We start from the raw sequence: 25,912 nt of genomic DNA, 5'->3' as shown, positions 1-25,912 counted from the left end.
AGTACAAGTCTTACAATGTTATGGATTGAGAAAGATATTAAGAAAAATTATGGCAAAAGACATGTTTTTGCAGGTAAGGAAAGCGGAGGAGTGGGGATTAAAGGACAGGTTTGCCAACTGTTGGGTGGGGTTCACCTGGTGGATGATGGACTAAGGCCTCCTGGTGGACGGACTGTGAATGACAGGGTCTGAAATGACAGGACAGGTTGGCACAAGAAGCACAAACAGTGAAATTAAAATGATAAAGTCACGGGGGAGACTTTCACCGTGACAATAAAATGCATCATTGACAGAGAACCAGTGATTTCACTCTTTCTTTATTACAAGCAGAATGACAGTACAGTGCTTTGCCCTCATTTGCTACAGACAGGCTGGCAAAAAGTCAACAAGTGAACTTTTAAAATCTTTATCCAAAAAGAAAAACAAAGAGAGGAACTTCTCAAAACCTGTTTAGTAAACAGTGGCATACTAAAGTTATGATATGAAGCGTGCTGCTCGGAGCACAGAAGTCGACATTTCAGACCTTTGCCAAGCTCAGGAGTGACAGGATGAGCACCTGCTGTTGTGCTGATGGACTTAGAAAAAGCAGTTTGACATTCTGATCAGCAGTAGAAGGCTGGTGTGATAAACCCATTGAGACAGAGGCTGACACCTACAGACAGTTCATTCCTAGTCAAGTTATTTGGTCACTTCTTTTTTTTTTTTTTTTCTTTTTTTTTAAATGTATTCTCACCCACTACAATCTTCTTAGAAAAATAACTTGTGAGGAAGAGTGATCTATAAACCTCAGTTGACAGACAATAGACCTTGTTTTTAGGGTAAAACTGATCTGTTGTAAAACAAAGTGCAGTGTGTAGTACTATTGGTAAATCTCTAATGAATCATATAATGTATATTTTGCTCTCATTTTGGTTACAAACTTGAACACACATTCTAACAGTTAAAATATAGTCTTCTCTCTGAAATACAAAAGTAGCAAAAGAAATATTCACAATGGACAACACAAAAAAAATGACAAAAAAGTCGTGAAAATTTGAGCTGTGAAGGACTACTATAAAAAGAAAAAAAAAAAAGATGTGTTTGAAGAATGACTACAAAGAATTCCCCCGATCACATCATGAAAGTTAAATAGACCTTACAGCATTATTGTAGTAGGATCGTGACATGTAGAAAATGCCTGGATACAGTATGGCAACAGCACAGTGAGGTGGGACACTGCGTTACAAGCACCAAGGTCTTTCCTTGAAAACGACTGAGGTCAGGATGTTGAAGCCCCCCCTGTGTTCAAACACTTGCAGAGGCTTGTGGGCTTTTGAGTGAAAACTAAAAGGGATAAATCCAGACCTCCCATCGGATAAGATAAATCATCTGTGCCCCGGTAAAAAATAAAAAATAAAAATACTGAACACCTGCTTTTAAATCTATACATGTTGGCAGATGGTGACGTGTATGAAAATAAACTGTATAAACATACAAAAATGCTTCAGAATCTCACATTCAAAAGACTTCCAGAGTCAGTCACTTCGCTATGTAACCCGACACATATGCTTTGGAAAAAAAAAACAAGACGACTTTCGGATGTTAGAAATGCAGAAAAGAGGTTCATCCATAATGAGCTACAATCTTCGGCTGGAGGACATGATGGACAAATCAGTTCAACATTCTCATTGATTTGATTGTGACATCGCCGATTCAAGTCTCCCTCCTACTTACAGCAAACTACAGCTAACTCTAACGCCCCTTCTCACTACAATATATAGCAACATTTTGTTTAAGTTACATCCATACATCAACAGTGACTGACATCAATCATTTTTAGAACAGTAGAGAGAAAAAGAAAAAAAACCTCATGGATTAATGCAACACAGAAGAAAACCCCTTAATAACGTGACACGAGCATTCTTACATCAACTTTTTGCATAACACAGAGCATGGCAGCAAAACACGCAAGCACGATGCAACAGTGAGGAGTAGCAAGTCATTTAGGACATCAATAAATTAAAAAAAAAAAACCTCATCAGTCCCAGGTTTTGCTGCTGCTGTTGCTGCTGTTGGTATTCTTACCCTACGTGGCCACATGGTGGCAGGAGAAGGGTACATGGTGCTCACTGTTCAGAAGGGAAAAAAAAAAAAAGTGCCATGATATGTTTCGTGATAGATGATGTCTGGGACAAAGGAGGATGAGGTACAACGGAGAGAAGAATAGATCAGCATGCAGAGAGAGAGAGAGAGAGAGAGAGAGGGAGATCCGACATGCTACACTGACAGATAAGGGAAACAAAGCTCGACACGATCGTGAGGGTAAAAGAAAGTAGAAAGAGGAATAATAGACACACTGTACCAGACATATATGCCCTCTAAACCTCCTTGTACTCTCACAAATGTGTTTAAATTGACCTAGAAATATATTCCACTGAAAAATCTATGAATTAAGGCAGGGTGGCTAAAATACTGCACATCCCTCTTCAGATTTGTCTCCCTCCTTTAGCTGATGGGTGTGTATATGTAAGGCTTAGTAAAACACCACTTTTCTTTTTTCTTTTTTCTTTTTTTTTTTTTAAAACACCTTTCTCCTTTGGCTCATAGCCTGCTGCTGTGTGGTTACCTGTAAGGCAAAGGTGTGTCACATACAAACATACAATATCAGGCAATTTCATGCGTACTCTCGCGCACATGCACACGCACGCACACCTAAAGGGCTGAGCTTTGACGGCTACCCCTTAACTTGGCCAGACCACGTACTGTACATAAATGTTGTTTTTTTTCGACAAACATTTACAAAGAAGCCAAAAAAAAAAGGACACGAAAGTGGAGGAACAGGCAAGAATGTGAGACTAGAAAAGAAAAAGAGGAATACAAAATTCTGACTGTTCAAACGGGACAGTTCCACAGTGCAAGAAAACGCACATGGTTCTCCCCTTTTTTTTTTAAAGTTCTTAGACTTTTTCAAGTAAGCGTTTGAGCAGGAACTTTGATGAGACTAAGACTGAGGGGGGCTACACTGAAACAAACAAACAAAAAAAGTGAGACAAGTATGAAAATGAGGAGTCAGGGCAATATTATCTAAAGGGATGTCCACTCAGGTGTAGCCCAGGAAATGCACATGGTGAACTCAGCATGGGGAGTCCATGCTTCTGATGTGTGTTTTGTTCTCGAATTCCTCGATCATTGCGCTGCAGATCTCGGTCACACATCTCGGGATGTATTTGTGTGTGTGTGTGTGTGTGTGTGTTTTTGCCCACAAGATTCGCGTACACATAGTTTCAGAGCCTGCGTTTGTGTTCACACGGAGGTCTCCGGCCCTGGAGCGTAGTAGGCGAATCCTGCCCCTGAGAGACGGAGCATGTAGGGGCTGAGGGAGCACAAGTCTGCCCCTCCGCCTTCAGCCAGGTGGGCCAGGAGTTTGTGGGGAAGAGGGTCGGACCTGCGGAGCGACAGCGTGTCCACGGCGCTGAGGTGGAGGTGAGAGGTGTCCGTGCTCATGCCTTTGCAGGATCGACGAAAGGACAGTGGAGTCAGCTCAGCCGCGCTGCCCGGCAACAGCTTCTCTTGATCCTACGGAGAGACGGAGGACGCACAGTCGTGAGAAAAGTTTAAAACAGAGGAAAGAAAGTCAAAGGAATAGAAACATGCGTTGTGAGAACAGATGTGAGAAGGTTTGACACATAGAGACAAAGGGAAGGGTTATTTTCTGAAGGTTTAACACATTTGTTTGCTTGTTTAGTTGTAATGATGAACAACAACATGTCATGGACCTCTTGATTAAGTTTGCTAAACAAACAGTCATTTTGTGTTGATACTGGAAGGAATTTACTGATCAGTAGCAGGAAACCCTCTGAAAATTCCCACTATGATTAATACACGTTAGATTAACTCTTTGAATACCAAAACCAACTGGCAGGTTTGAAAGGCAAATTATTGTTTTTAAAAATCAACAAAATTGAACCATTTATCAAAGCCAGAAGCCATAAAAACAGAAACTTTCCAACGACTCTTGAACTAGTCGTGTCACGTTCAGTTCCATCAGGAAAAACAACCAAATCTGACAATTGTGATATTTTATCAAAATCACTTCTTCTACTCTTCTTATTTAATTTGTCAAAAATTAACTGCTTGTTCTTAATGGATTCCTAAAAAAACCTAAAGATTCTGCATTTCGCTGCACAAACATGAAGCATCAGCTGGGACTGACAGTAACATGACTAACATTTAGGGAGTTTCAGCAGACTTGGGCTAAATTGCAGGCTGTGTTTACACAGAGCTGATGGGAAACAAGAATGGAAGAAAATTCATAAAGTAAGTAGTAAAAGTCACATTTTTTTCCCCTAGTATTTGTATCACCTCTTGGCACTTGCACAAAAAAAAAAAATGCTCATCCCTTTATTTTTGTTTTTAATGTTATAAATTTATACACATTTTAGAGTTCTCTCTTCTAGTCATGGTTGTACTGTTTCCATTAAGGTGCAGGACTTTTATATTGGAAAAAAGAAAACGTCCAGAAACAGCTTGATATTCAGAGGGTTAAGTCAAAATCTACACTTGCAGTCTCATTTCCAAACACCAGATGTCACCAGTTTACCTTCTACACTTTAGATACACACTTCACAGTTTGCCAAACTGCCTGGGCAACCTGTGTAAATATTTGCCCACATCAGATTAGTCTGTGACATCAGTGTTGTATTGGGTGACCCACTAGTGGCCTCGTTGGGTAAAAAAACGACCTTAGCTACAAAGCCAATATTAATACACTCTGTGTTAACCTCTAAATCATCATCTCATATTTCACAAGTAAAACCTTGGAACCCAGCATCTTCAGTTTGAGTCTGGTATCTATCTGAAACACACACACACACACACACACACACACACACCAAGCTGCTACTACTTGTTGAAACCCACATGACAAGTGGCAGCGGATTTTAAGTAGCCTGGGTTTAATAAAGCCAGGATGAAATTTCTCATTTGGCTGCTCCCCAGATCGAGTTAATTCCCATCCCACATGCAGTGAGAAGCACAGCACGCTTTGAAACCAGCGCGGCACAGTTAATTGGGGATTGTGATTCCTGAAAGTAGGTTTGACAGAAGGAAATTTTCTTGCGAGACACACTTACGCAGGCCCAGCAACCGTCAGCCCGAGCCACAGCATGACTCCGTGCCACATGCAATTCAGAGCAGCGGAAAGCATCATTGCAGCAGCGGCATTAAGAACCCGACACCCCACTGTCAACGCCCTCGGTGTGCCGTTACCATGGTGACCCCAGCCCACCTAACGAGGGGGTGGGGGACTCTAGGGTCTGCTGAGCGGGGTGCTGTGGCTGTGTGACATCATGGAGTCATACGTCCTAGCAGCTTTTTCTCCACTGTCTCCCTCACAGGTGTTATCGGGGTGCAGCGGTTCCCTCTCGCTGCCTCCAGCAGCATCACCAGGAGCCACACAGCCCTCCAGGGCCCCCGCTGTCCTTACCTTCTGTGGATGACGTTAAAGGAAAGGAGGTGATAATGAAATTTGCTCAAACCTTGTGCTTCACTAATAACCAGATTGACTCCAGATCTATTTAAAGCTGAGTGGAGCTTCCATCTGGCACTCAGAATGCATTGTGAGTGACTGCACATGATCAGTTTTACATTTACTGAAAACTGTTGTGGGCGTATTGTACATCTGCAGTCAGAAACAGCTAAAAAACTGGAGCAAATATTGCATTAGAGCTCTTCCGTTGTCTTCCCACTGCTCAAGTGTGACGGGGCAGGCTTTCAGTGCTATGAAGACACAGTTAGTGTCACTTTACTACATTAAGTTGATAGATTTAGCTTCATATTAATCCTTGTCTCTCTTCAGTTCACTCTGGGCATGACACAAATGTATTTACTATGATTCAACTCTGATCTGACCACCCAAGACACCTTTCAGAGATGAACAGAGCTACGCTCCCAGACCGTAGATTACTCATCTTTTCTGTAAAACAGATCGAGGTTGATTCAGGACAAGGCTGAAATGGTTGAGCTAACTACTACTTCCATTTTAAAAGTAAAAAATGACAGAAAGCAGAAAAAAAAATGCCCCTCATAATTTCCCAGAGCTCCACTGATACAGCTTTGAATGCTTAGCTTCGCACAACCAACATTATAGAAAACATGCATTGAGTTCAAAATGATCCAAAAAGCAGCAATTATTCATCAAGGAGCAGCTAGGAACCAGACAATTTGTGTGATCTGTAGCCATAACTTAGAAACGTTCCACTACATAGTATGTTAAATGAAGTATGCCAAAAAATACCAGGATGTTGTTCTACATCTGGTCAGATTTTGCGGAATGCAAGCCAGCATGCTTGTCTGGCCATTCTGACACACAATTTTCTGCGCTGTTAAGTCACTGTGTCTCATGCAAATATAAACAGGCTTGAGCTGCACAACACACTGCAACGGTCAAAGTTTAAGTTGCGATACTATGATGAAGTAGTACGTCCCAGTTGTATGCATACTGCATGTAACAGTGTGTGCTTTGAATGAGCAGCTGTAGCATTTGATTTGAAATGCAGCCATTGTTTGCCACTTTTCTTAACTAACAGCTGATGCTGAATTTTTTTGACTGACAAAGATCTTCGGATAGATACCAGGTTTACCGTTCATCTCGCTCTCACTCTCCTCCATTTATTTCCCCTTGTGCACGAGCGTGAACATGCACAGGTGACGCCAGAACATGGTTGTGTGAATCTGTCTGAGCTACGTTTTTTGTTTCCCTTTTACAGAGTTGTCTTTCAGCGTGCACACAGAACAGACAGCTGGCGGACTGTAAGGAGATATTCACTGAATCTGACAGTAAGTGCACTGCATTAAAACTGCTGACTCAACCTTTGACTACTCCACTATAATAAAAAAGAAACATTAGGATGGTGTTTTATATGGAAGGAATCCTGCAAGCAATCCAACAGTGGCCCTTTGCTATTTCTGTCAAACAGTTTTAGGAAAACCAAGCATGACAGCATCCTATACCAACAATGACAGACCATCATTTAAAAATGACATGACATGACAAACATGAAAGACATAAACGGATGGTAAAGTGCATGCAACGTGCATTTCTCAAACAGGAAAAAGAGACACAAAACACATGTGATTTACAATGAAAATCAAAACGGACACAACAAATGTAAACCAGACCTTGTGGTGTCATCTATAGCTAGTAGTTAGTTTCACATGAGGAAAGGTGTGGAGACCAAGTGGTTCACATCGGGACATGCCACCATGCATACAGAGTTGAGGGCACAAAAGAGAGAGTCACCTCCTCTTCCTGCTCCTCTCTCGTCTCTCTGGGCCAATCAGAAACTCATTCTGCTGGAGGACTGAGAAAGCATGAAGATGGTGGACGGCTCCACAGTAAGGCACGGGCGGGTGGACTGTAGTTATCACGAAAGAGCGGGCGAGTGCAGAGGGCAGAGTCACAACCACACAGGGGCAGGGGTGGAAAAGAAGAGAGGGGAAGGGAGAGGTGACAGTAATGAAGAGGTGGGAAGAAGGAAAGAAAGAAAGAAGGGGGGGGAAGGAACAATGGGGGACGGTGTGAATTGTGATTACGGCGATCCATTAGGGTGCAGTGAGAAAAGAGAAAAGAAGAGAAAAAGCACAGGAGGAAGAAATCTGTCAAAACTTTCACTCATTTTTCCATTCATGGTGAAGCTTGCTACACAGGAAGGTAAGGCTAAGCCACAGGGAACAGGAAGGCAACAGTAAATCCCACTGATGCTTAAAGCTTTTATGGATCTTAATGGTCTTCCTTGATGATTAATAGAGTGGAGTAGATTTGTGGCTCACGCTTATGGTATTGAAATATAAAGTATGAGCTTGGTTCTGCTTACTGTGTCACATTTAAGACATTTTAGCTTGTGAAACGGAACGGTGTTTAACAGTTGATTTTCTTTTAACCCTCTGGATCCCAAAACCGCATGCTGTCTTTACAAAATCTACAAATTTACATCATTTATCAGAATCAGAAACTGTAGAAACAGAAAGAATCATCAGATTGTGACCTTCCCAATAGTTTTTGAACTACTCATCTGTGACTTGTCATGGGTACATGGACTATATCTAAGATTAAAATGAATTAATAAATTAAAAAATAATTAAAAAAAACCTTTTGCTCTAAGCAGCTCCTACAAAAAAACCCAAAATATTCTGCACTTCTAGGCCTAACTCAGAAACTATGAGTGACTTTGCAGCAACAAACAGTCATGTGAAAAAAATTCAGGGACTTTTTGCTAAACTTTGCTGAACTGCAGGCTGTCTACACAAAAGAGATGATGAATTATGAAAGCAAACTCAAAATTTAAGTTAAGAAATATGTATATGATGTATTGTCCCCATTATTTTTCCACTATTGGTGACATCTGTAGGCACTTAGAAAAATGTTGATTTCAGGTTTTTTCCAATTTTGGTAAAATAAATAATTAAAGAAATGTAACTGAATTTTTGTCTTTCTATGATTTGTGGCATTCTAGTTTGTTCTATTGCACAAAAGACATCTTTTAGTTCTCTCTCACTTGTAGTCATAGTTTATCCTGTTTCCACAAAGGTACAGGACTTTATACTGTCGTGAAAAATGAGCCCACAGTGAGTAAAAAATGTTAGAGGAGAAAAAATGCCCATAAAGGGGTTCAGAGGGTTTAAAAAGGGAGATCATTCATTAGTCATTTGTTAATAGCTTTAGCAAAGCATTTAGTTAACACTATTACTATATTACAATTCTAAAAGCTAATTTGGAACCATGACAATTTAAAGCTCCAGTTTCACTGCGGAGTCAATGCCAAGTTCCTACCTGTGCACGCTCGGTGGCTGTGGGACACATGGCCCTGCAGAGGACCTTCTTGATGACATCTGGCAGCAAGCTGACTGTAATAAGGAGGATGATGCTGAGCCAAGCCGGGCCGCTGGACAGCATCTGCATAAACACGTAGTACATCCTCTGGTAGTTCAGGAAGGGCCTGAGCAATAAGAGGAAAAGCAGAAAAGCATTGATTTTCCCCAACATACATTAATCAACATAAACGTTACGAGTTAAAACAGAAGCACGTCATACCAAATGATGCCGCCCCAGAGAAGAGAGAAAATAACATAGAAAAGTAGTGAGCCCCAGATGACAAAGTGATTGATCCAGGTCCAGTGGTGTGTGTCCAAGGCAAGCTGAAAAAAACAGAATATATACATAGTAAACACTAAACCAGTCAATGAGGTCGATGGTTTTTCCTTTCGGCTTTACTGCTGCGCAAACTAAGCACAAGTGTAGTCAATTGTTTACGTAACACAATAGTTAACAACGTGCACGCTGCAAGCTTGTCCACGTATAGAACCGGGAACACATGCCACGGTAATGACCTTACTGAAATGAAGGGATTATGTAATACAATAAGAGGGTTTTCCCCTCATTTTCATTTCCAAACACACGTGATCACACACCTTGAGCGTAACAGTGAACACCAGCACAGTAAAGACGAGAGTCCCAAACGTCCAGTTCCCAAACATCTGCGAGGGGAAAAAAGAGGAAGAAGAAGGTTAGTGGTCACATCAGTCCCACACTCCAGTCGCCCTGCATCCATGGGTTAGTGAGCATCCTATGTTTTTACAGTGCATCTGTGAGCACCCAAAAGGAGGGAAAAAGACACCCTCAAGTGGTAAGAGGTGTTCTGTTTAAAGACTAGCACCCTCTTGGTTTTCTTTTAAGGTTTGTCGCCAATAAACTGGGAATATTTACACTTCATCTCTCATTTCTCTACCTGTCGAAATCCTGGAAGGGTTTAAGCAGACATCAGGAGTGAACAGATGGAATGAGAGGATGACAGAGGGAGGAGGGTGAAGGGATATGGAGATCAAGGCGAAGAAACTGGAGAACTTATGTAATAGCTGCAGCTGGTTGTTGGTACTACTACACCTGTCTTTGCTAGAATTCCTTCATCCATTCCTCCCTTTTCTTTTTGAATAACAGAAAGAGTAGCGAGGTTTTCCTTTTTTTTTTTTTTTAAACCTGCCAGAGCAGTGAAATTAAAACCCAACCAGCCCCAAAAAACTTCCAGCACAAATACACAGACAAACAGATACACGCACAGATGCACAAACACAGTAGACAGAAAAACAAACAGATGTTGGATCTCGATCTGTAGTACGTATTAGTATTAACTGATTCACTACCACAACGAAACACGAGGATAATGTGGGGAAGCATCTAAAGATTTCTACCATGTCAGTGGGGTTGTTAAGATCAGGTACTGTGCAGGATTCAGGGTTTTTTTTTTTTTTTTACAGAGATTAGGGAAATAATGGCACACTAGGAAAAAAACTACACATTCAAATGAAAGTGCATGGATGATGTGAAGTGAGAAAGGATGAAACCGGATGAAACGGTCAAACTGAAAGCATAAACGAGACGACAGGAACTAAAAGAGCGTGAAAGACAGAGAGAGCTGACAGGGAGGGAGACAGGCTTACCATCTGTGTGTTGGTGGTCATAAGCTGAAGAGGAAGGAGAAGAAGAAGGGGAAGGAGGAGAAGAAGAAGAAGAAAAAAGAGGAGCAAAATAAAGAGAGAGGAAGCAGAGAGAAGGAGGGGGAAGAAAAAGAGAAAAGAATCAGGACAAAGGGTAAAATGAATCTCAGGATGTTTCAACTTAAAAAACAGGACCAAAGGCAATCGAAAACAGTTGACATGATACAAATTAACAATACAGAGAAAGATGCTATTGCGTTGTCGATATGAATGGAGATCCAATGTTGCTGACCTACGGTGGGGCCCAAGACAGAAACTTTACTGTTACAGATCCATAACAACAAAAACATGGCCACAGAGTCAACCCACTGCACTTAACTCCTCTCTAATGAGAATCCAATGGAGATGAGTGAGTGTTCGTAAAGACAGCACTTACTTTACATGCTTTATCCTCTCTTTAATTCCCACACAAAATGTGATAACTGTTCTGTTTCTACTCGACTCACAACATGACAGTTCTAACTGCCTGTGCTGACACAGAGACCGGAGGCTCACCTGGCCATTGCTGGTGAATGTGGTGTTGTCAAAGAGGAAATAGGCACCAAAGAAGAAGATAACAGCGTCAAACACACCCAGGCACGTCCAGTAGAGGAAGACAGGCCAGCGGAGGAGGGAGTTCTTTGCAATGTCCCTGAAGAAGACAGAGAGAGACGGGCAGAAAATTTTAGCATCATCATCATCAACATACAAATACACAAACGAAATATTTGCATATCTTCTTGTGACCTCACCTGTACAAGGAGGGCTCTCTCTTTAGTGTCTCCATGGTGACGTGCTGCTCGACCAGGCTGTACAGGAGGATGGGGAGGGAGGTGAAGCTGATGTTGTACAGCGTCAAATACGCGGTGTCGTACAGAGGCTGCAGGAGGAACGCAACACAGACAGCGTCAGACATCTGTAACTGAAAGGTCGCCTTAAAATGTACACCTGCATTCATCAAATTCTTTGAAGGGAACAACCTAAAAGCACAGCTGATAGATCCAGCACACATGGGTTTTTAGCTCCTGACAAATATTTGTCTAATATTAATTCTTCTCAATGTTCTGTATTAGTCTCAAGGGCCAAATGCTCCACTACGTTCACAAACTATGTCTGTCAGTTATTTGGAGGCTGTGCAGGTACAGTTAATTGGGTTGATCAGAGCTTTGTAGCTGCAAATGGCTGCTAGATAGATTAAAGCTGAGTCTGTGCACCAAAAAACAGAGCAAAGAGGTAAAAAAAAAAAAAAAACACTTCACAGAGCCGAAGGGAAAAACAGAATCAGGCTATAATTCCTTGATTTGACTTTCATATGAACATTAATTACTATATGAAGCTACTGTCTGAACAAATATTCAGTGTACACACTGCATTACATGCTTGCATACTAACTCTGACACAGTGTAAAGTACTTACCTGCTGGGAAAACCCACAGAAGAATTGATACAGGAACTGAGGAAAGATGAAGCATACATTCTGGAAAGATTTAAGAGGGGAGAAAAAAAAAACAAGTGGAGAAAGTGATAAGCTTGTGACAAGTACAAGTGAAGAGATTTGAAGAAATCTAAAAATGCTACTATCTACACATTTCTGTTTATGCAGAGATTGTGCGCTATAAGCTCACTGAGTGGGCCGCACAGAGCTGGCCTGCCAAAAAAGAAAAAAAAGAAAAAAAAATGAATCAGTTGGCAGGGCACTGCTCGCTATGGAAGCCGCCCACACTGATCATCGCGGCCATGAATCCAGGAGAATGTTGCACCAGGGATTCATGAATCCAGTAATCTGTCAGAGTAGCTGCAAAATCTGTGTCTTTGTAACTCAGTGTTTCAGTGGGAATTACGATAACGTGATTAAAATGTGTGAGCCACTGGAGTACGCGAGGCATTCGTCAAGTACCTTGTAGAAGAAATATTGAACAAGCTCAGCTATTCGGATGTAGTAGTAGTGGCCGTGAACAAGTAGCATCTTCTTCAAGTGTTTAAACTTCGGGATGGCATAGTCGCTATTTCTTGCTGCCTGTCGGCCTTCTTTACCCATGATGCCTGAGGAAACAAAGGACAAGCTGATGTATTTACTCCTGCAATGATTTTCTGATTATCTAAACACAGATTTTTAGTTTTAGTTTTTTTACAGAGGGGTTTTAAGGGATTATTGGGGGGGGAAAGATTAATCAGATTTGTTTCACTCTCAAATATCAGCACAGGCTATAAAAATCAAGCTGGGCACTAACAGAAACAGTTGATGGATATTTAAGCAATTCAACTATTGATTACGGTGGTAAAATGAACTCACCAATGCCCACATGTGCTTCCAAGATCATGCTGACATCATTAGCTCCATCACCAATGGCGAGGGTTATGGGGTGCTCCTTGGAAGCTTTAATTAGCTTTACAATCTGCAGAAACAAAAGCATTGCAATCAGTGCCACTGTGTCATTTAGGAAGGTGCTTGGAGTATATATTGCGAAAAAAAGGACGGCAGGTTTGTCACCTGTGCTTTCTGCAACGGCGCCATGCGACAGCAGAGCACAGCGCTACAGTTGCGACAGATTTCTAGAAAGATCTCCCTGTAGTTGCTGTGACCTGCACCCTCCTGGTTGGGCTTTAACACTGCAGACAGAGTCGCCCCATCGATGATGAGACCAAAGTCGAGGCAGTCTACTGACAACCTGGAGAAACATGGCACACACTCATGAACAGGGAGATTTATCTACATGACCACCAGACCAGAATTCAAGTGTGCACATTTTGTACATGTGGGGCTCCAGAGATACAGATGAGCAGGTGCGTTATCTCATACCCAGAAATAGAGCGTTGTCTGAGAACGGTCCTGTTTAGCTCGAACAGAACATCGTGCAGACTCTGCTCCTCTGTTCGCTTCTTGGTCAGCTCCAGGATCTGGGTGCTGCGACGGAACAGCTTGCTTGCGTAGCAGGTCGCTGCCGCCGTCTCCATCTTGTCCCCCGTCAGGACCCAAACTTTCATCCCTGCCTTGTGCAGTGACTCGATGGTGTCTGCAGCTTTCTCCTGCAGCCTGCGCATCAATAAGTCGATAAGAGTCTCAGCCTCAGTTGGGGTAGGTTGAAGCATTCATCAAAGCTTCAATCAATCCATTACCAAGTGGTGATAACTTATCAATGCATGACCACCCCCGTCCTTCCCCACCAGCAGTTTATCTATTAGGAAATTAAACTGTCATGCAGTTGATCAATCAGTTAGGGTCAATACTGAAGTCAGAGCACTAAAATATCTTATATTACCACACGGTGGAGAATAAAAGTAAAAAGTGAAATAAAAAAGGCACTGCATCATTAATAGTAGGTCACAGGATCTTTTTTGCCCCGTGAGTCATGACAATACTTTGAAGACAATACTTTGAAGGCAGCTTAATGATTCATTAATCTTCCCTTCTGTCCCCCTGCTGCTGCACTGTTTCTAAATCTTTCCCCTCCCCTCCACTCTCTCTCTCTTTCTCTCTCTACATCGACCAACCTGTCCTCCACTGCTGTGGCGCCCAAAAGGACAAAGTCCCTCTCGATGATGTCATAGGCCTGCGCCAGCCTCTGCTCCCTGTCCTGCAGGGCCAGCTTGGCTTCATTCAGGTGATAACACGCTTCTGCATATTCGGACTCTGTCAACCTTCGATAGGCGACGCACAGAGTCCGCAGCCCCTCCTGGTGATACAGAGAAGATAGAGTGAGATTAATACATCTGTGGCTTCAATGCCACCACAGTAGATGCCATCTGACATCATGTGATCCAAAGAGAGGCACAACAATGTGAGACAATGACAATACCAATATTTTTATCCACTGCTACTTTCAGGCAGTACAACAAGCTCACAACACCATCATGCTGTTCCATCATGAAGATGTTACAGTGGACATGTTAACAAAAAATAGATTTTTAAACGCATCCGGCAGATACGGAGCAGCATTAGCATTCATTTGCAGTTGCGCTTGTGTAAACCGGATCAATGTAAGGCCAATATTCACTCCTGAGGGAAATATCTGGTTCTTTAACCACTGCATGCTCCACTGTCTTCACCCAGTAGCTGCTAACTTTAACCGCAAGTACTTTTGGTCCTGGACACTTTGCATATAGTCACGTGCTTTGGCTGGAAACTAGGTGGCGTAGGATATAAGACAGCAAAGTGTTGAGTTGTAAAAATCGAAACAATCAGCTGAAAGATGCTAAAACTCTGAGGGGACCTGCAGAGTTGTATTATATTCCTCTGTGTAAATATGTTTGCCTTTTTGCACTGCATAAAAGACTTCTTATGCATTGCTAATAAATAAAAATAAATAAAAAAGTATTGATTTTCTTTACGCCACTGATTTTGAGTGAGATTTAACCCCAAATGTCATCTTTGTAAGTTTCAATGTTTTGATAAATTTAGAAGCTTTTGATTGACTGAGCCTCTTTTTCAAACCTTGTATTATTGATTTTTTTACATGAGGCCATAGCTAAGGATGCATTACTGACCTAAAGCTATGAAACGTACCACTGAATGATATTTATGCCAAAACTGGCCTAATGCAATGTAGCATAAAAGCCAACATATATCAGTGTTGGTCAAACTGTCCACTTACTACAGCGTTCTGTTCCACCCGGGCTTTCACTTGTTCCACCTTTCCGGACACCACCCGCGGAAAAATGGAGGAGTCAGCACCCTTACAGAACAGCAGGTAGTCCCCTGAGAGCCCACAAACAAACAAGCACATTTAATCAAACTGCAATAACAGGCGACTATCTGATCACGGATGTAAAAACTGCATTGACTTAGTGTTGTGTCTGAGGACGTCTTACCTGAGCTTGACTTGACTATGACACTCATTCTCCTCCTGACAGAGTCAAAGTTCAGGACATGAAGCAGCTCAAACCTGCAGGGCAGCGACAGCATAAAAATGTTCTTTTTTTGTTAATTTTTACATTTCCATTTATCTATTAACCTTCCTTAAGAGTCTTGAAAATGAGGGACAATCTGTCAAACTTAAGCCTCAGTTCTAGATGCAGTGTCCTTTCTCAACCCACAGACTTACTATCCTTAGTAATATTGCCAAAATTATACCATCTATCAGAGCATGAAACTGTAAAAACGGAAAAAAATTGTTGGATTTTCAACTTTCTAACAGCGTGTAAACTAGTCATCTGTGATGTACCATTCTGTTGGAATAATTATTCAAATCTTGACTTTAAATCCTGATAATTCATTAAAATCAATTAATTCAAAATGTCACATTTTTAAAAAAAAAATCACTAGAACACAACTCTTTGCACAAACCAGATTCTGTAAAAAACAAAAAATTCTGCACTTCCCAGCACTACTGACAAGCTAAAGGGACTCAACTGCAACCAACAGTCACATGACAAAAATTCAAGGATTTTTGAAGTGAACTTGGCTGAACTGCAGGCTGTGTTTACATCGAGCACAGAGGAGACAAGTGTGGAAACAAATCAAAAATGTACACACACAGTATCTTTAGTAGTACGAGTCACCTTCTTGTTTTTATAATATTGGCACGTGAAAAAATGTTGTAGATGTTAATTCTTTTTTTTAATTATTATTTCTGCAAAATGAATAATTAAAGAAATTAAACTTTTGGGTTGTTTTTTTCTATGGTTTATGATATTATAACTGCTTCATACTGCACAACATGTTTGAGTTCTCTCTACTTCTAGCCATGGTTGTGTTGCTTCCATAGGTGTGCAGGACTTTATATTGCAGTAAATAATGAACCCACAGTGACTAACATGTGACAGCAACAAAAGCCCAGCCCAGAAACTGTTTGGAGTTCAGAGAGTTAAGTGTACGAATGTGAGATCTCCAAACGTAATGATTTTGTTCAGTGCAAACTCCAGTTTATTTTTCTGTCTAATTTAAAGTCTGCTCTGTGTGTGGGTGGGTGAGCGAGGTGGGAAACAATGCATTATCAAAAACAAAAAGCAAACAAGTATTCGTGGTTTGAGGTGCCTGTTTGGCAAATATTGACTTTAAATGACACTCATCATTTATTAGCACTTGCTTTTTCTATTTAATGGTATAGTCTCTTTTCTGAGAAATGTAGATTATTTTCAGACTTCCTAACTTGTTATCTGTTTGTATGGTGAATCACTACACTGACAGATATTTGAGATGTAAATTAAGTATATTGTTTGCTGGTCTGGCAGTTTGTTGCAGAGGCCCAAAGAATTGTAGATTCCTTATAAAGGGTGAAAACAGTAAGTGTGGGTATATTCTACAACATTTTTCCTTCCCATTGCCTCTGAAGTAAGTCTGAACAACTGCTGAATGCCCCCCCACCCTCTCTCCAGCTCCACTGCTTCCTTAAAATAGCTCACTATTGACAGGCCACTGCAGAGAGTGATGGAGAGAGAGGGCGGCTACACGAACACATCCTGCGGATCAAAACATTAGACACTTTCCACAAAACCACTCTCTGATGGAATCTTGCCACCTTTCACTCTTCCCGATCAGTTGGAGCGTTTTGATCCAAGTGCGCAGTTTCTAAAAACAACCCCTCTGCCCACTCTTCTGTGGTTGTAGTGCTTTTTTTTTGTAGCCTCCACTGAGCATGAAACACAACCCGAGAGCTGTTTGCCTTCCAGACAGCTGATGTATGACCACACCTCCATCAGCTGAATTACTCCCACAGTTTGTGGTGTAACCACAGCAGACACTCGGGGTAGACTAACCTTTCGATCTCGTCATCTTTGTTGAGGATCTCCATGTAGTTGTCTTTCAGTCTCAGGTAGGTGTAACCCAGCCTGGCAACAAGAGTGAAGGGAAAAGGATTCATTACAAGTTTATTACTACTGTTACTCACTTGTGTCTCATTTGGAGAGGCTAAACGTGTTCTGATGCATTTAACGCAACCGGAGCTCACATGTGCAAACAGGACAGTACTTCTGTCCTGTGACAGCAATATATGGGTGCAACATGCTTGTTTGATGTATCCACAGCTGCGCTAAGAGTGGAAATAGCAAAAGTAGTAAGACTGTACTGATGCTACTTCACATATTGGTTAAAAAGGTGAGATCGAATCCAGAAAGTCCAGTTTGTGTAATAAATCAGTAATTTTTTCAAGCTAATCAGTAAACATGGCACAGTAGTTATACAACAAGGAAGGATTGTACAAATTTGAAAAAAGTTCATTTGACGCTGGAGTTTCGAAGTGTTCTTTCAGGGATGTGCCTATTTGCTTTGCCACAATTTGTATTGCCAGATTGTAGTGCAGCAAAACTTGAGCCAGGACCAATTTTTTTATTGGATGACCTTGCTTTTTGTTTTCTTTTAGCCAGCACCAGGACCCCCGCGGCGGTGTTCTCACTGACATCAATGTTTCTGACACAGAACTAATAACAGTCTGAACCCAGTATTACTACATGTGCTGGGCTGAATTCAAGAACATAATCAGTTTTTCTGCCAACTGCTGGGACACATTTTTTCCATGCATTGGCTCTCTTGTCACATTGGATTTAAAACGAAATAATCACTGTAAGGTTATCTGTCTGTGCGACAATTACACTTTCAACTGTGTTTGCAGGCACACTGGTTTAACAGCGTTCGACTTGCATCACTTTTTATATGACTTTCCCTAATTTTAGAACTCTGATGCTGGATATGGTTTTGTTTTTTTTTGTTTTTTTTGCCATTTTCGCCATTATTAGACAGGAGCAGTTCAGACAGACAGGAAATGTGGCGAAAGATGTGCAGTAAGGGTCCAGCTAGTTGAAAATCAAACCAAAGAATAACTGCTGATGGCATTCGCAACCTTGTAGTATACAACCTAACCACTCCTCAAAAGGAACTCAAGTCTTTTGTGGCCAGAAATCAAAGTGTTGTTGACTCACTAAGTCAACCTCCTGACATCAGTGTGACCAGACTGGAGGCAAACATCCCCAAAACAACCAAAAAAAAAAGCCTGGGTGAAGTTTTGGCTACTGTGTGTGTGACTTCAGACAGTGATGGACTGCACAGTATTTCCCAGCAAATATTAAATATGACATTAATTTAACCACATCTCCTGAAAAAAAAAGGAGACTATAAAAATAAAAAGAGCTACAATTCTTACACAGTCAATCAAACTGACACCGAAAGTCAGAACTTATTGCCTTTCAAATCTAATCCATTAGAGGACGGAGGCAATGCAACAAAAAGAGTCGCCACCTTACTACTTAGCGATTTGTGATTTAGTGAATTTACCTTTTCATTCCCTCCACCAAAGCCACCTCATCAGGCGAGGAGGAGATGTAAAAGGAGGTGGGCCTGCCCTGATGGATGCCCCTCTTGATGCCATCCACCGTCTCCTCCTCCTTCACCTGCACCGTGTGGCACAGACACAGCGCTCGGAAAAACAGATCCTCGTGTTCCTACGGACACAAATAAATACGCAGCATTCATTACAACACTTCTCAATTTCATCCGGGAGACAGGTTCAAAGGTGCATAGTTGAAACACGAGTGAAGAACTAGCCCTCGCCACTTTATGAAACACGACTGGTTCTGTTCAGTTGCTGCTGTGGTGTTTTTTTTTCACTATATGTCTCTAAAAAATGTAGCAATAACGCAGGAAATCTTTTCTGCACATTTAAGCCTTGGCAGTGAGCACTCCTCTCTCTTGCTCTAGTCATCTGTGGTGACTACTGCTGCTCTTGCTGACTACACAGTTTTTCTTTTATTAAATCTAAACTAATCTTTGTTGCCGCCGCCATAAATGCAAGGCTCATCACTTTTCTGTGTACCAGAGGACTTTTTTTTTGCTCCCTGTAAGACAAAGCAAACACTTGGGCTTTGCAAAGAAAATGATGAAGTTTTCATGAAGTGGATATTGGCTGTATAAGTACTGTGTGTGCCAGCAACTAAAATGAGAAAATAAATGACATTTATTCATATCAAACTGTCAATTATTATTACTTTAACATTCATTCTTCCTAAAAAAATATTCCTAATTTGTCAGGTAAAATCTTATTTGATAGTAGAGTTCACAAAGCCAAGTTTCTACTCAGGCTGTTTATTTTGCAAAACACACACACACTTACTCTCCTATATCCTCCAGGTGAAGAATCAATCATGTCTATACTGGAGGCCGCACTGAGGATTTGGCCGTTGCAGATTGCATGTGGGATGTAGACGTTCCCATCCACGCAGCACTCGATAAACTCCATGTTGTTCTCAGTCAGCGTGCCGGTCTTATCAGTAAACACATACTCCACCTGGGAGGGAGGAAAAAAGGGAAGAGTACAGCGAGGGCACGTCAACATGAGGTTTAAAACCACGTAATGTATGCAAAGGCATGCGTGCCGATGTACCTGTCCCAGCTCTTCGTTCAGGTCGGACGTGTTCACCTGAGCGCCCTCTCCCAGCTCCTCGTCAAACATCTCCTCATCCCACGTGATGAAATACGAGCCAAGAAATTTCTGCATCTCCACCGTTACGTACATAGACACCGGGATGATGTAGTTAAATAAGACCATGAAGGCCAGGAAGTCGGTGAAGGCTCGGATCACCTGATATAGGAAGGAAAAGACAGCTACGTTTTAGAGAAATTACATTAAAGGCTTGGTGTCCAGATTTTTGAGGATTATAAACGGACCACGTGGCGCTGGCGCTCGTTCTCAGTCCTGTGGTTGTACCAGGGCTCGTCTCGGTCAGGAGACCACTGCCAGGCGTACTTTAGAACAGTGTTGATGACCGCTTTACTGATCAGGATGCACAGATACACTATCAGAAAGGCGTTCATCGACCTGCAGAGAGAAGGGCAAAGGAGCGGTCGGGATCACAGGTTAGGAAATTAACTAATCCACAAAGGAGCTCTGAATCATCCACTGAGAGGAGTCGGGGCATTAATCATACTTTTCTACAGCAGAGCGCTTCTGAGATTTCGACTGGTAGTTAAGTGCCATCTTGGTCTCCATGCCGGTGTAGACTGCAACAGCTGAGAGGAGAGAATACATTGAGTTGCAAAGACGAAAACTGTTGTCAGTCATTACGACACTGACGAGACATTTAACAGACTGAATCCACATGACAATACCATAAATATGTTGCGTGTTCTTCAGTGTGGCTCCTCTAAGAAGCAAGTTCTCAGCCCCAAGTGGTCTGCAAGAACAAAACAGATAAAGGAGATGGTTTTTCAGAAAACAGCATAAAAGGCATTTAAATAATCTGATTTAAAAAAAAGTTGGCCTCGTCATAAAATCTACAGCCAAGAACCAAACAAGATCTATTTAAACCTATTCAGGACTTTCATGTTGCCATATGTAGAAGGTCTTTGGGGTTCCATTGGACCCCAAGAAAGAATATGTGCAAAATATTTGTTGGTATTCATTATAGACTTTTATACTATGTTAAATACATGTTCTGATAAGTCAACGTATTTTTGGTTACAAATGCATGACAAATGTCTCTGTTTTTATATTTTAAAAAAAAAATCTTCAAAAATAAATAACAATACCTGTCACCTCAACCAAATGGCCTGGGGTATAAAGGACCCCAAAAGTCCTGAACAGGGTTAAGAAAGTACTTGTAACCACAAAAACCGGCACACCCACCTAGCTACAGGCTCTTCTTTGTCCTTGTAAATGTTGATGCGTCCCACAAATCTGACAGAAAAAAGTCACAGCGAAATCAAATCAAGACGTGCGCAGCGATAAGGTTAGATCTTATAAAAGGTGCATCAGTGAGTACGTGTCAACTCACTTGTAGAGGTCAGGCTGCGGTTGTTCACATTCAATAGTGGCATGTAGCGAATCCACCTCCTGCTCTGTTCTAAAGGCCATGGTATCTGGTACAGCATAATAGGTCTGAGGATGAAAGGTGGAGAAAGGGAGGAAGAAGAAGAAGAAGACAACAGAGGAAAATGTCACCCAGAGCCACTAATGAGAACAGGGTTCATTTGACTCCTAAGCCTCAGCAGGTTTTCTAAATGACCGGGGGGAATCGGGAAGGTGGGAGATGAGCTGTTACAGAACGCTCCCTGGGTCAGCGGGGGACGGCGTGATGGGATGGTGAGCACATCAGGGGTTTGCCCCCGAGGGCATGTATAAGTAGGATGGACTGAGAACTCCACGCTACACTGTGGGCAATAAGTGTGTGTGTGTGTGTGTGTGTGTGTGTGTGTGTGTGCGCTCAGCCATGCATAAGATTGTGTGAGTGACATCAATGAACATCGGAGAAAAATCATCATTATGCATTAGTGAGTGTATGTGTGCATTTGTTGATTGAAAAGGGTAGAGCTGCAACTAATGACAGTTTTTATTAATAATTTAATCTTCTTATAATATTTTATTATATTTATATATTTTATATTATATTATTTTTTTCTTAACTGTTGTGCTAGAACATGTCAGAAATTAGAGGAAAAAAGCACCTTATAGTCTCCGAAGTCACAGTCTTTTAAAATTATTTGCTTTGTCTGAGCAACAGTCCAAAATCTAAATACATTTGGTTATCTATTCCTATTTAATTGTTTTTAAAAAGCATTAAATATTCACATTTGAGCACCAAAACTAGGAGGTGTTTCATATTTTTGCTTAAACAATGACCTGAATGTCAAAATAGTGACTAATTATCTGTTAAACAACAAATCAATTATTCCGCCTTTTTAATTATGATGTGCAATATTATTCAAAACCATATAAAAACTGCAACAAACATCAAAGACATTCTGTTTCTAAATGATGGCACTATAAATGGTCTCAAATTGTAAATAAGTACGATTTTAGAAACAACATTGAAATCAGTTATTTTAACTGCAAAATCTAATTGTGTATGCTTTTGAGAGGATTATAAAATAATTAGCGTATTTCTCTAACTTCAGTCACCTTCCTCTATGTTGTCATATTACATACTAACAATAGGCAACCACACACGTAAAGATTTTCTATCTGCAGTATATTATGTTTGCAATCTAGTGCTTGGAAACATCCATCCATCCATCCATTATCTATACATCGCTTAATCCTCACGAGGGTCACGGGGGGTTGGAGTCTATCCCAGCTGACTTAGGGCGAAGGCAGGACAGGTCGCCAGTCTATCACAGGGCTACACTTAGAGACAGACAACCAAGAACACTCACATTCATACCTACGGACAATTTAGAATCACCAATTAACCTCAACATGTTTTTGGACTGTGTGGGAGGAAACCGGAGAACCACACTGCACGGGGAGAACATGCAAACTCCATGCAGAAAGATCCCAGTGGGGCCACGCAAACCGGCGACTTTCTTGCTGCGAGGCAACAGTGCTAACCAACTGCGCCACCTTGCAGCCCTGCCTGGAAACAGTCATGATATTTTCTGTCCTTTTGTTGTTGTAGCAGAGAGATTTTTCAAACAAAATTTCAGTGCAAAGAAAAACAAACAAACAAAAAAAGCAGCCAGTAATACTATTATAATATTACATAATCTGTATTGTTCTGTGTGAGTAGGCATGCTTTGTCTGATTTCAAAAGGGGTTCTATTTGTGGGATTTCAGTACTTCTGAAGGCCTTAAATCCAGCTGACTCATCTCCCAGAGTTTTAAGGACGCATGTAAATCGAGGCTTTTTTTTGTGATTAAACGTGATATTTTTAAAATAGGAGATGTCCTGGCACCTTGTGACTCGACTCCCCGTCCAGGCTGGCGGTGGTGACGTAGCAGGTCCCATCATGGCGGCTGGAGGAGAGAAGGATGAGGTCACAGGGGAAAGTCTCGTCCTCCCTCACCACGACGATGTCCCCCACCTGATAAAATGGGACAGACACACCCCATGGTGGCTTTCACATCAATAATAAATGAAGTCTTTTTTTTTTTTTCTTCACATAAACACAGAGAGTAAAAGACAAACAGAGAGACCTGCGGGTAATCATCTGCTCATCCTTTACCATTCCTTTTTTTTTTTTTCTTTTTTTCAAAGGATTGAGAAGTTGCATAACGGATTATGCGAGCAGAGCAGCTTAAACTCTGATAAATCCCATCTCCACGGTGACCATACACATGACACACGCTCTCTGATTTTGCATGATTAATGTATTCATCATTATTCCTGCTCCCAATTCACACAGTAATCCTCTCTGTTTGATCTGTGGTGGTGAGAAACCTTGGTGCAAGAAACACCGGAAGAAAAGCGAGGCAGACGGAAAGGACTAAGGAAAAGAGGACAGGGACAGTGATAGACAGAAGGAGTATTTTTATGCACGTGGATTTGAAATGTCTTCCACAACCGGTTATATTTGGGGTAAACTACCCGTGCTCTGCATCCTTTACGGTTTGGCAGCTTTTCTGAAGCTGTATTCCGAGCTGACCCTTCAACATCCCACACAGTCTCCGCACTCTCAACAAGAAGAGCAGACGCAGCAGAAATGAGATGTACCAGCACCCATTACATACCTGCCAACACAACGGTGAAACAAGTCTGAAATACAGCATACCGTATCTATAGATCTACACTGGAGGCAATGAGCTAGACACTCAAATTATGCACAGTTTTCATTCACGCTTGGGTGACATGGGAGAGATTTCTGCTGAGCAGCGTGCCAGCTAAGCAATGCTGTTTTGTTTTTCACAGAAATCTTGACATTCACCCCGACATCTGCTGTCACGACTGTAAATAAGACGAAACAAAATGAGTGAGTGTCTTATTTCATCGACTCTCTCCATCACCTTGAAAATTAGCGCTGTTGGAGATGTTTATGCTTAGAGTAGAATCTTTAATGGTGACCGCAAACAACTTCTCACCTGTTAATAATACAACAAGTACCGTATGTTTTATTGTATTTTGTGGACATTTTTTTAATGATTTTCTTTAGGAAATTGATTAAATAAACATCAACTACAGAGTTCTGACAGCTCAAATTCTTGTAGGATGTCTGTGTAGATTCATGGTAATCGTAAGAGCTTCAGTAAAAGGCAACTGGATTTCTCTTTCTGGTTTTTAAAGATGTTTCACCTCATTCGAGAGGCTTCTTCACTTCTAACTGAGTGATGGTGAGTCCTAGATATATGTCACAGTAACTCCCAATTCACACAGCTAATAGGCCATAAATAGCTCAAACCTGACATACCTTGAGGTGTGAATGTTGCTAGAACAGCGTTGATTCAAGACTGTATTATAAGTAGCAGATAAGTGGTGTCATAGAGCCCATCTTTGTACAATGAATGCACATTTTTTCTTTTAGCAACAAATCCCATTAAAGGTCCACAAGTATTGGCCAAAGCCTAGCTTAAATTATTGATTTGTATGATTGATTGTTCATTGTTAACCAAAAACTACAGAAAACATGTACATAAGCCACCACTTTGCATTGATCACATGTTCCTTCACTGTAATAAAAGTCTGGTTTCCTCCATGCCGGTCCCATGTTTACTGCCCTGCTGTCGTAAATGTTTCAAACAGTCCCCAACAAATGTGACATTTACTGCACTTTGAGTAATGTCTAATAAAACTGATTTAAAATTGCTCCACTTGGCAACACCAGTGACTACTAAGTGCGTTTTAGAAGTACAGCTTCCAGAGTTGCGTTACAAATGACACGTGAACTTAACACTGGGAAGCAAACGTGCCTGGAGCAGCTCATCTGTCAAAAAAAAAAAAAAAGAACCAGAGCAACTTGCGGATCAGATTTCAGTCAACCCAAACAAAATGCGGGCTGAGAGGATTCCTCGGGGGACGTTTTAATGAAGAAGACTTAAGAGGGCAATCAGCAGTTTCATCATCATCAGCTGTCTGTATTACACGAAATCCTGCGTGCCAGTTTGAACTGGACATGAGACGGACAGACTCGAGTCAGTAACAATGCCCTGAGAAAAACTGCACCCGTGAAGAGGATCAGCGCCGGGTTTAAGATGATAAAAATCATTTTCAAAAAAGAGGCCCCATGAGCCACACTACCAAACTGCGGTCTGCAGTTGCATCAGAGTGACATAAGAGAACATCAAAGGATGACGACAGGAATATCTTCACTTATGAAACACATCAATCCTGTTCATCCTCTAAGGGGCTCTTGTGTGGTTGCACCAGGGGATGATCTACTACAGTTTCAGGGCAATTAATTGGTGGGAAAAAAAAACAAGAGAGCGCAGGAGAGGCAGTAAAACAAAGTTAGAGAGGACTGCAGAGAGGAAGGAGAAAGGAGGGAGCGAGAGCGACAGTTACAGAAAAAGCCAGCTATGCAGCACTACAGCAGTGTTGCTTTGTGGCCTCAGGTGCTATACTGCATCTAATGAGGCCATTCTTACCCGTAGCTTGTGACTCTGTGTCCTCACCACCTTCCCCTGCTGCACCACGTCCACCGGACACTCGTTTATAGAGCAGTCTGCTTTGTGTCTGAGCCAGTCCTCGTAGCCCTGAGAGAGATGCGGCGAGGGGGGTTTGCAGCAAGAGAGAAATAGAAAACAAGATTGTAAGGGGGCAAGGAGGAG

General features: G+C 41.6%; 1 protein-coding gene across 4 annotated transcripts in view; it reads right to left on the bottom strand.

Moving 5' to 3' along the window:
- Nucleotides 1-300: 300 nt before the first annotated feature.
- Nucleotides 301-25,912, bottom strand: part of LOC103372298 (probable phospholipid-transporting ATPase IH) — a 38,280-nt gene continuing 12,668 nt past the window's right edge. The window contains exons 5-31 of one of the 4 annotated variants that reach the window (XM_008301903.1): nt 25,730-25,837; nt 23,107-23,235; nt 21,210-21,313; nt 21,062-21,112; nt 20,545-20,609; nt 20,364-20,445; nt 20,104-20,254; nt 19,820-20,017; nt 19,550-19,723; nt 18,715-18,881; nt 17,205-17,276; nt 15,318-15,391; nt 15,101-15,204; nt 14,001-14,182; nt 13,309-13,542; nt 13,000-13,177; nt 12,802-12,904; nt 12,406-12,551; nt 11,926-11,985; nt 11,262-11,389; nt 11,026-11,161; nt 10,474-10,497; nt 9,448-9,513; nt 9,071-9,174; nt 8,810-8,975; nt 5,248-5,467; nt 3,468-3,555 (exon numbers count right to left, since the gene is read on the bottom strand). In XM_008301903.1, the coding sequence (XP_008300125.1) occupies nt 5,288-5,467; nt 8,810-8,975; nt 9,071-9,174; nt 9,448-9,513; nt 10,474-10,497; nt 11,026-11,161; nt 11,262-11,389; nt 11,926-11,985; nt 12,406-12,551; nt 12,802-12,904; nt 13,000-13,177; nt 13,309-13,542; nt 14,001-14,182; nt 15,101-15,204; nt 15,318-15,391; nt 17,205-17,276; nt 18,715-18,881; nt 19,550-19,723; nt 19,820-20,017; nt 20,104-20,254; nt 20,364-20,445; nt 20,545-20,609; nt 21,062-21,112; nt 21,210-21,313; nt 23,107-23,235; nt 25,730-25,837 (3,186 nt within the window). In that variant the 3' untranslated portion in view covers nt 3,468-3,555; nt 5,248-5,287. Of the gene's footprint in view, nt 3,556-5,247; nt 5,468-7,279; nt 7,395-8,809; nt 8,976-9,070; nt 9,175-9,447; nt 9,514-10,473; nt 10,498-11,025; nt 11,162-11,261; nt 11,390-11,925; nt 11,986-12,405; nt 12,552-12,801; nt 12,905-12,999; nt 13,178-13,308; nt 13,543-14,000; nt 14,183-15,100; nt 15,205-15,317; nt 15,392-17,204; nt 17,277-18,714; nt 18,882-19,549; nt 19,724-19,819; nt 20,018-20,103; nt 20,255-20,363; nt 20,446-20,544; nt 20,610-21,061; nt 21,113-21,209; nt 21,314-23,106; nt 23,236-25,729; nt 25,838-25,912 lie in introns of those variants that run through there. The other 3 variants (XM_008301904.1, XM_008301905.1, XM_008301902.1) reach the window with 3 other exon arrangements.

This window comes from Stegastes partitus, unplaced genomic scaffold (assembly GCF_000690725.1).
Source record: "Stegastes partitus isolate 25-593 unplaced genomic scaffold, Stegastes_partitus-1.0.2 Scaffold1729, whole genome shotgun sequence".
Taxonomy (NCBI): Eukaryota; Metazoa; Chordata; class Actinopteri; family Pomacentridae; genus Stegastes; species Stegastes partitus.
The sequence above is the reverse complement of the archived record's forward strand: the minus strand, read 5'-3'. Positions and strand labels throughout refer to the sequence as shown.